The 11225-nt window shown below is 34.1% G+C and overlaps 1 protein-coding gene across 1 annotated transcript; it reads left to right on the top strand.

Moving 5' to 3' along the window:
• The first annotated feature begins 428 nt into the window (after positions 1-428).
• LOC101216514 (V-type proton ATPase subunit a1) lies at positions 429-10922 on the top strand. The gene is made up of 18 exons (XM_004149513.3): positions 429-881; positions 1529-1573; positions 1990-2112; positions 3157-3264; positions 3463-3576; positions 3654-3827; positions 4273-4410; positions 4746-4853; positions 5042-5149; positions 5306-5454; positions 6152-6305; positions 8174-8334; positions 8454-8660; positions 8772-8955; positions 9044-9127; positions 9301-9494; positions 9583-9642; positions 10155-10922. The coding sequence occupies exons 1-18, from the start codon at positions 738-740 to the stop codon at positions 10357-10359; spliced, it is 2460 nt and encodes an 819-aa protein (XP_004149561.1). The 5' UTR covers positions 429-737; the 3' UTR covers positions 10360-10922.
• Positions 10923-11225: the final 303 nt, after the last annotated feature.

The following is an 11225-nucleotide window of genomic DNA, read 5'->3' as shown; positions in this document are numbered from 1 at the left end:
TCCTCATGCATTCCATCTAATTTTTGGTAAAAAATAACAAAGCAAACCAAAATATTTCCAAAATATAGGATAATATGACAATTAAAAGATTAATATAAACTATGACACAAATAATGGTCTATCATATCAAATTTATAATATTTTGCTATATTTATAAATATTTTTATAAGTTATGTCATTTAAAATAATTTTAATATGACTATTTTTAAATTTAGTAAAATGAAAAAAAATATTTTTAAAATATAATAAAAGATGACAGTTTAGGATGAATTAGTATATGTGTTTATACTTGGTGGTAATATTTTGGTATTTTTATAAATATTTAAAAGAAATGGGAAAGCATAGTTTATGTATAGTATACGCGACGTTTAATACGTATCAATGAATCAACTTACATCGCATGTGCCTAAACAAATGCAACCACTTCTTCGGCTTCCGATCATATTCCTTTCACAATCTCATTTCATTCGACGTTAAGCAAAAATAAAAAAAGCTTTATTCGTTTATTTCATTTAATACAAAAATTCCTTCATCCCCTTTTTCATATTTTTCATCCTTAGTAATGGCAGTTGTAAGGAGAAAACCGAAGCATTGACGCACCAGAAATCTCACTCCTCCCTACCCCACGCGGACCAAAGCACCACTGTCTGTACAATCCAAGCTTCAGATCTGAAAACTCATCAGATCTCATTTCTCCGGCCGCCGGTTTCTCTTTCGTTTCCGGTAACCTATCAATCATGGAAGAGTTCCTAGACAATATACCTCCCATGGATCTGATGCGTTCCGAGAAGATGACTTTTGTTCAGCTCATTATCCCTGTTGAGTCCGCTCATCGAGCCATTTCATATCTTGGCGAGCTTGGCATCCTTCAATTTAGAGATGTATGTTTCAAATTATTTATATTCTACTAATTTTCTCACTTTGTTTTATGTTTAATTGATAGAGGAGGAGATTTGTTGTTGTGTTTTTATCCTATCTTTTACTGTAATTGTTAGAACTTTAGCGTGGATGTCAGGATTAAGGCGTTTTTATTCTGTTTTATCGGTGTTTGCGTGGTAGAATTGCCGGTTTTGCCGTTGAATTCTAGAATTCAATACTTGGGATTTTGATTTATAGCGGTTACTGGAAATTTGGATGGATGTTGAACTCTAATGTTAGTTATAGGTTTACTTGGTTGCTTAAGTGTTGGTGCAAATCTAGGAATTGTGTGAGACTGTATCTTCAGTGCAATTTATGTATAAGTTTCACGATCTCAGAATTGCACCACAAGTCACCAGTTGGGTTTATGAGTAATGGGGAGGCTCTATGCATTTTGACTATTTGAGAATCTAATGGATCAGGCGTCGGGGGATAAATTATACTTGTTAAAACCACTGTTTGTGTACTATTCAAGTTGTAGTGTTGGATAATCACTGTTTGATAAAATGTTTTAGAAGTAACTCGATTTGCTTGTCTATAAATTATACTTTTTGTTGGTTTGTTGGTGGGGTAAAATTTTCAACTCACATTTTCTTTTCTTCCTTGGCAGTTAAACGTGGACAAAAGTCCTTTCCAGAGAACCTTTGTTAACCAGGTAACTACTATACCTTGTAAAGAGCAACTTCTGTGACATGTATGCTTTCTGTCGGCAGACTTGATAGGTTTTCTGGGACATCCACTTCCAAACTTTATTGAGTATTGTTTTCTATACATGATTTCATCGATTCTTGTAGGTGGCATTGCCACATTGGACCACTTTTTTGTTTACCTTTCGAGTTGAGTTCATGATTTTCCTTCTTGAATTTCGTTCCCTCTGATCAACTGTTGGTGATTGATCCCTATAATGGAAACCACCTATTGATGGCTGTTTCCAACATATTGTTAATTTAGTTGTTACTTCAGTTATTTTAACTTATTGATTTTGGAAGTACTTTTTAGTGATCAACATAAATGGCGGCATCTCAAATGTTCATAAATATTAGTCGTTTTATTATTGAGAGATTTTCACAGGTAAAGCGATGTGCTGAGATGTCAAGGAAGCTAAGATTTTTCAAAGATCAAATCAGTAAAGCTGGTGTACTGGCATCTACACGCCCAATTCTTCAAGAACATATTGAACTAGAGGATTTAGAGGTAGATTTTAAGCATTCCCCTTTCCTGGCTCTGCATTCAAATGCTTGATTAGTTGGTGGTTATGTAAAGTACCCATAAAACAACTAAAATACAATATATGCTTGATCAGATATTGTTGGAGAATTTCATGACAGCATCGTTGGTTTTGCATAAAATTTTTTTAGAGGACTCAAAATTTTATGATGTGTGGTCCTTTTGTAAGCTTTGTTTGTTAAAACGTTCTTTCCTTGCCTTCTAATATGGCAAACTCATTATTTATTCTTAGGAAAGGTCTGTTTCCTTTTAATAAAAGGGCTCCAACTTTGTGTTGCTGCCAATAATACATTGTTTGCAAAACCTGTAACTTATTTCAAAGTATATAGCTTCACTAATACGAATAAATGGATGTATACATTGTATTTCCCAACCTTTACCACATTTAGAATTTTATATATAAAAATATATTATTTCACATTCTTGATACATTTTATTATAAATATTTTTTTATGTGGAATACCATAAATACATTAACTAACTTGTAATTAGGTTTCAAAGATTGTTATATCAAACATCTCTCTTGGAATATGAAGGAAATAAAGGTAGTTATGTAATCTTCTAACAGTTATCTACTGAATAGATAAAACATAATTAGCAATAGAAATGATATCTATGTTCGTCAATTTATTTTATCCCCCCCCAAAAAAAAAAAAAAGAAAGAAAGAAAAATGTAATGGAAACAGAAACTTTTGGAAATAAATGAATGTGCAGAGGGGAGAGTGGTTCCTTAACCACTGTCTTTAGTGGAATGTGGGTGGGAGTCTGGACGAGATGCCAATTTATATGGTATTCAGAATTAATGTATGTAACTCATAATCTCAATTTCGTTCCATAAATATCCAGAAGAATTTCAATATGATAAACATGCCTTCAACGATTTGGTGCAACTGCAAACAACAATGCCAAATTGCAATATTGCCTGAAGACGGGACAAAACACCCTCTATAGCATGTCAGGACTGCTTTCTTTTAGCACTTAATTGCATTTTCTGGGTTTATTTATTGTCAGATACGACTGGCTGATCACGAGCATGAGCTGATTGAAATGAACTCTAACAGCGAGAAACTTCGACAGTCATATAATGAACTATTAGAATTCAAGATGGTATTGCAAAAGGTAAATTGATTGGCCTCCTGATCCTCCACTTAGTTTCTTTTCATGAATTTTGAATTTGGTTTTGGTAATGTTCTACCATGTGACAATCGTACAATACTTGTATCCCTAGTATCTAAATTAGTGAAGACCAAGTATTGATCTTTCTGGCCTTTTCTAGGGCATAACTTCTTTAATATTTTTTTTGTCTGGCAATTTCAGGCAAGCGTCTTTCTGGTGTCCAGTAATAGCCATTCAGTTTCTGAAGAAAGGGAGTTGAATGAAAATGTTTTCTTGAATGATAGCTATGTTGAGGATGGATCATTACTTGAACGGGTAGATTTTTCTTACTTTAATCATTGTATCTCCTATATGTAGCTATCTGATTACCTGCACACTGTACTATTTTGTAGGAAATGAGACCTGGACCATCCAACCAATCTGGTTTGAGATTTATTTGTGGAATTATTTGTAAATCCAAAGTTCTTAGATTTGAAAGGATGTTGTTCCGTGCGACAAGGGGAAACATGCTTTTCAATCAGGCACCAGCTGATGTACAGATCATGGATCCCATATCTACAGAAATGGTCTTCTCCTTACCCTTGACTTTATTTTTTGGTTTTAAGATTAAGGCCTATCGTGCAACCACTTTTTACTTCCCAATTCATTTTGTTGTGGTTAGTTGTCAAGAAAGGATGCGTTTAGTTGAAATTTTGGTTTCCTTAAGATTTGTTTACTAACCAGGGGTTTCTTGCACTATTTATTCTGAGATTCCTCTGTATTCAGAATTTTCCCAAGGAACTGAAGAAGAAAATTGAATGTAACAAGGTTCATTGACATGGTTTACAAAGAAAAATAGGTTCAAACCAACGGGAAATCCTTTTGAAATTTGTTTTCCTCGTCTTCATATGGAGAAAGTGGGATATTTGAAAATAAAAATTTCTAATTCCTAGCTCTTTTTATCAATTACTTTTTGAACTTTATATTTTCAGTCAGCCATTGTTATTTATACCTATGTGCTTATCATTGCAGGTTGAGAAAACAGTATTTGTTGTGTTTTTCTCTGGGGAGCAGGCCAGAAACAAAGTTTTGAAGATCTGTGAGGCTTTTGGAGCAAATTGCTATCCTGTTCCTGAAGATATAACCAAACAGAGGCAGATAACTAGAGAAGTGAGTTGCTTTCTCGAAAGGTTGTTGAAAAAATATTGCATAGATGGTCTACATTTTGTTTTTCTTACTTCTGAAAAAGATATGTTTCTGGTTCTAACAAAATTCTAAAAAATTTCATCCTTTAGTCCCCTTATTTGAATAGGCATTGCGTCAAGGACAAACTTTTTAATCTTTACTTGAAGTAATTAAATCCTGGCCTAATATCAATAGTATTACGCTAGCTAGAAATATTTTAAATACATCAATTAATATAACTCAATTCTGAACTTTGTACACGTTTATTCGATTTTCATCACAAAATTATCGTTGACACCTCAATTTGTATGGTGCTGCAGGTGTCATCCCGCCTCACGGAACTTGAGGCCACTTTAGATGCTGGGATCCGACACCGAAACGAGGCTCTTGCATCAATAGGGTTTCACTTGATTAAATGGATGAATATGGTAAGATGTAATAAACGTACCGTTAGTTTTCTCTTTTGATCTGAAACTTCTTTCAATTTTTGACGTGTGCACATTGAGTCATTGACAAGCTTCTAATCCTTGGAGTAATTAAGTTGATTCTTTGACGTCAGGTGTGCATAGTTTTAAATCGTTCACCATTGTGATATTTGCCTCCCATTTTTTCACAGGTAAGAAGGGAAAAGGCTGTATATGATACGTTAAACATGTTGAATTTTGATGTCACTAAAAAATGTCTTGTTGGAGAAGGATGGTGCCCAATCTTTGCAAAAACTCAGGTAGCTTGTTATACCAATTCATTATAACATTCTTAGGTGTCTTTTGACATTGGCTAACCTAGCTTTGCAGTTGGATATATTGTTTGTTGTCCTATTTTGTGGAACCTTTTAGTTGTTAACATTCTAGGAATTTTTGTTCCAATAACAATTTTGCAGATTCAAGAGGCACTACAGCGAGCAACATTTGATAGTAGTTCACAAGTGGGGATAATATTTCATGTGATGGATACGGTTGAATCCCCTCCTACACATTTTAGAACAAACCGTTTGACAAATGCTTTTCAAGAAATTGTTGACGCCTATGGGTGAGTCTTGCCAAGACTTGAAATATTATAGTTGTATTTGATAGTGGTTTTGTTTTAAAAAATTATACCTGTTTCTCACCTTGTTTTTTTCAAATATATTTTTCACCTTTTTAAAAGACATTGGTACTAATCCAAATTTAAAAAGTGGAAACAAGTTTCTGAAAGTATTGACAAGTATTGAGCTTTCAATCTATAAAAGTGGCAACAAAAAAATATATACATCTTGCGAAATCTTGGGAAAAATTACAAAATATTGTGAACTAGAAAAAATGCAAAACTGACAAGGGTTCTGTATCATACCTCGAAATCCAAATTACCATAATGTCTAGGAATTAGAATGACATCTAATGGGAACAGTTGAAGAGGTCAGGAGTGTGTGGGAATCGATGATTGACCTTGTTTGGGCAGTTTGTCCATGGCTGTAAGTGCGATGATGTCCAGCATTGTATGGGTGCCAGTATTAGGTTATATCATCCTCCTTTATGGTCCTTGCAAGCATGTACGTGGCTTGTAACTGGTAAAATTTGTGGAACATATTGTTTTGGATAAATTATATGCTTTTAGTCTTCAATGCTGATTTATACTTATTGGAGTTTCAGTTTGTGTGTGGTCTAGTAGATACTTCTTTTGCCACATATTTTACTTCTAGGTCTACTAATTATAGTTTTGAGTGTAACATTTTAATTTGAAATTGCAGTGTTGCTAGATATCAAGAAGCAAATCCTGCAGTTTACACTGTTATTACATTTCCATTCCTATTCGCAGTGATGTTTGGGGATTGGGGTCATGGAATATGCTTGTTGCTTGGAGCTTTAGTTCTTATAGCTCGTGAAAGTAAGCTCAATAATCAGGTATACAATATTTTTCTTCAATATTATAGTTATACTTCAACTTTGACTAATGATCAGAAGAATAATGTTAGTTTGCTGTTTTTTCTTTAAAAATATGGAACTTCAATGCTAATACACCATGAGTTGTGCTATTTCACACATTACTACTTCTGTCCACGAGGACTAGAAAAGCATATGTTAAAATTTTTAATGACTTTAGCTTCATTTTGTTTGTTTGTTTGTTTTTTTTTATGATAGGAAGCTTCAATTTGTTTTGTATCTTGTATTTTGTAATTTGAGTATTAGACTCATTTCATTGTTTCTATGATAAAGTCTTGTTTCTATTAGAAGAAAAAAAAGAAAGCATCTTTGTTTGGATGCGAAGGAGGCCTAACAAAGAAAAATGCCACAGGCAGAAATGTGAATTACAAAAAACTTAAAAAAAAGTCTCACGATGGGCTGGAAGCATGCTTCTTCCCCTCTTTTCTTCTTCAAGGATCGATATGTCACCCTTTGGGATTTTGGCTTGATTTCTTCCGCTTATCACACGGGCTTTGAAGAATCTCGATTTAATGCTTATTTTTCTCATAACTTTTCTAATTTCTCCTGTTTGGTGAGAGTGCTCAATTTCTACAATCTAATCAAATATTCTCGTAACCTCACAAAATCAAACACAAAACTAACAAAATATAAGCCTAAGAAACAACACATTATATGTGCTATCAAGGGAGTTGATTGAGGAGCTTATCCTCTATCGGCCGAAGGTTTGTTTTTGTTGTTGGCTGGGGTGTGCTATTTTGTGGGGGCTTTGGGGTGAGAGAAACAGTCAAACTTGTTCTAGGCACCTTTACAACCACTCGCTTCTCTTATATATCTTGACGGGATTCCTTTCTTTTAGTTAATTTTTTTGTGGGCTTTTTGTATGCCCATTTACAATTTCATTTTTTCTCCAAAGTCAAGTTTTTTTTTCATTAGAAAAAAGTTTATTTTTATTACTTTTCTTTTCCCTTTTAAAAACTTTTTGCTGAAAATACTGGTAACAATTGTGTTTTTTTTTTAACGTGACTTTAAATTTTATTTTCCAATTCTTATGAAATGAAAATCCTAGCTTTACAAACTCAAAATTCTGAATATTATATCTCTCTGATATTTTTTCAAATCGTTAACAATTGAGGTGAATCCTCATTGTTAGTTATTGCAGTCTAGATGAAAGAAATCTGTAGAATCAATTATCATACCTTGCAGAATGTCACTTGCTTTCATTTAGAAAAAGCACTTCTGAAGCAGAAGCTATTACACTCACTCACCCGGGGAGTTCGCAAAGCAGGTGACCGTGTCAACCTTCCTTCACTACCATCATCAATCGAGATGATGCATTGCTTATTACATGAGTTAGAGAGCTGCTTCTAAAGAAAAATCTTCATTGAAACTTCAATCACGTTAGAGATAGAAAAGGGTGAAAACTGATGAAATCGAGCCATGAGGTGAAAGGATAAATGGATCTTTAACCAATTCATTGTTTTCTGATTCCAATCTTATAAACCTGTTGATGAAACAGGTCAAAAAGGTTCTTACTACCGTATCCTATCCACAAACCTTAGATGTATCTTTTCACACTTGGTGGACACTCACCTTTCAGAAGAATATTGAGAGCAACTAACCTTTTGGGATGATAATGGTTTGAATTTGATGCTTACTTGATAACTATCGGAGAACTGTTTAACTGAAATATGTACTTGGTCATCTGGAACTTTATTTGATTGCTTCAGTGATCTACATGATTCTAAATAAATAACAAATTGTCTTTGGAGTCTCTGGATTACCTATTTCGTAATTAGGTATCCTATATATGGTAATATTACCTAATATGCATATCTAATTGTAACCAGAAATTAGGAAGCTTTATGGAGATGCTATTTGGTGGCCGCTACGTCCTTCTTTTGATGTCCCTATTTTCAATTTATTGTGGGTTAATCTACAATGAGTTCTTCTCTGTTCCATATCATATATTTGGTGCATCTGCTTACAAGTGTCGAGATAATTCATGCAGGTGATCCTTCATTGCCCTTTGCAATTTTTAAGGTTAAATAAACAATCTAGTGTCAGTTTATACTGATGATTGTTTCCTGTTTAGAATCTGATGGGTTTAATTATTGTTGGTCTTGACAGTGATGCCCACACTGTTGGCTTAGTTAAATACCGTGATCCGTATCCATTCGGTGTTGACCCAAGCTGGCGTGGAAGTCGTTCAGAACTTCCTTTTCTGAACTCTCTTAAAATGAAGATGTCTATCTTGTTGGGTATAGCTCAAATGAACTTAGGGATCATATTGAGTTATTTTAATGCCCGTTTTACTGGAAGCTCAATCGATATCAGGTCTGTTTCACCTTCAGTTTTCACATTGTCCTCCTTTTAAAATGAATTGCTGTCACACTTTAAATAGGGGAGGCGGACTAAAAGGAAACTCACACAATGCTATATTATCAGGTACCAGTTTATACCACAAGTGATCTTCCTTAACAGCCTTTTTGGATATCTTTCTCTTCTCATTGTCATCAAGTGGTGCACCGGATCTCAAGCAGACCTCTATCATGTGATGATTTACATGTTTTTAAGCCCATTTGAGGATCTTGGTGAGAACGAATTGTTTTGGGGCCAAAGACCTCTTCAAGTATGATCTCAAACTTTGGTCTCTATTGTTGCTGACCATCTAAACTTAATGTTCTGTCCTGACGTATATGCAATGCTCAATATTGCAGATTATATTGTTGATGTTGGCTATAGTTGCAGTGCCTTGGATGCTTTTTCCTAAACCCTTTATTTTGAAAAAGATGCACACAGAGGTATGCTAGATCTTAAAACTTTTAATACTCTCTTGTGGCATCACATACAACCTTTTTTAATGGTTTGAAACATTTTCTGACTAGTCAAGCTGGTATATTTTCCCTTTCGAGTTAGATATTTTTGCAAGTTATGAAACTTGAAATGTTTTTTCTGGACAATTTAATACTTCCAGAGATTTCAAGGCCGTACTTATGGAATGCTTGGAACCTCTGAGATTGATCTTGAGGTGGAACCTGATTCAGCAAGGCAACACCAAGAGGACTTCAATTTTAGTGAGATTTTTGTTCACCAAATGATTCACTCCATAGAATTCGTCTTGGGTGCAGTTTCAAATACAGCATCCTATCTCCGACTTTGGGCTTTAAGGTACTCTAATGGTGTTGCTATTTCTTTGGAATGTCCATCCATCTCAAATTGTAATATGGCTGAGCCTTGTAATTGTTGCTTTGTACAGCTTGGCGCACTCAGAACTGTCAACAGTTTTCTATGAGAAAGTACTACTCTTAGCTTGGGGGTAAGTTTATGACTTCCTTCTCTTTTCCATTACCATTCTTAATACTCACCTCTTCCAATATGCATGATGAAGGAAATATAAAGGATCTTTATACTCGTATAATACATGCCATATATTTTTCTCCCCTTAACCCACGTGTACGTACTTGTTGGTTAAAACTCTGATGAGGAGAATTATAGGATAAGTATAATTTAGATTCAGTTTAACTTGTTACTTTAGATTAATTATGTTATTAATTAGTTATCTTCGTATTTCCTCATAAGGCTATAAATAGCATCTTCTTTTAGGTTGCAATTAAAATCTTTTGAATATCATTTAAATCATAACATTGTTGTTTAGAGAGATTTCCTCAACCTTAAGGGATGGATTTTCCTTGCTGGGCATCAAATTCTAGGGATGGGCATAGCTGAACAAAAATATGAAATGTTTTCAACTAATTTTTGAGTTTATCGCATTGCTTGAGACGAAAACAAATTATTATATAAGTACTGATGATATTGTTGTGGCAATAGGTATGACAGCTTTGTCATTCGGCTGATTGGTTTAGCTGTTTTTTCGTTTGCAACTGCTTTCATACTTCTTATGATGGAGACCCTTAGTGCCTTCCTTCATGCTTTGCGTCTTCATTGGGTTGAGTTTCAAAATAAGTTCTACCATGGTGATGGCCACAAGTTCAAACCTTTTTCCTTTGCTTCCATCGATGAGGACGAAGATTAAGCAACTCCCTGCAGTTCTTCGAAAGGGCAAGAGCGAGCTAGAAGGACACAGAACGAGGGACCTAAAGAACTAACATTTATAGAAAAAGAAAAAAACCATTTTGTTTGGCAGAGTATTAGTGATACTTTGATCTGACAGTCGCAATCCCCGATTTTGACTTAGAAATATGAAATCCTGGCTCATTCTTTGGATCTGCTCACGTGAAAAAGGGTTCAGCTTACAACCATGGCAATCTTTCTTGGAGATATAGTTTTTTTCTTTTCTTTTCTTTTCTTTCATATTCTTATATGAAAAATCGAGATTTAGTTCAGTTGATGTAAAGAGGAGCTGGGGATATCTTCTATCATACATCTTGTAGTTTTTTTCTTAGTATTTTTGGGTTCTTGAATAGGAATTTACATAAAAATGAACACACAAAATCATGTGTGAATTTTTTCTCTCCAGTTACTTGTGCCCTTTATTTCTATTTTACAGAATGTAATTGTTAATTCCTCTCAAATATATTTGTAAGATTTTATCATTTAAAGTTGCTTTTCCAATAATATGCCATCTATTTATCTGTAGTTACTTTTGTTCTTCCACTTTTATTTTTGAAAAGTTAGCAAACAATGTAATGCCAAAACACATAGGACCCATCTATCTCACCATTACCATAATCCGAAAACATTTTGATTTACAAAACTTGCTGACTACGACCTATATCGATATCCATCTCACTTGCTCTTAAAGAGAGAACCAACGTTCAATTACTTTAGGGCTTTCTACTCTAATAGCCTAATTAAATAAGTTAAATTATAATAATGTCTTAATTTCACGATTTTTCATAAATAGTCTAATGAATATGTTCAAAGGTTCATAATACCCTC

This window comes from Cucumis sativus, chromosome 6, assembly GCF_000004075.3.
Source record: "Cucumis sativus cultivar 9930 chromosome 6, Cucumber_9930_V3, whole genome shotgun sequence".
Lineage (NCBI taxonomy): Eukaryota > Viridiplantae > Streptophyta > Magnoliopsida > Cucurbitales > Cucurbitaceae > Cucumis > Cucumis sativus.
The sequence above is the reverse complement of the archived record's forward strand: the minus strand, read 5'-3'. Positions and strand labels throughout refer to the sequence as shown.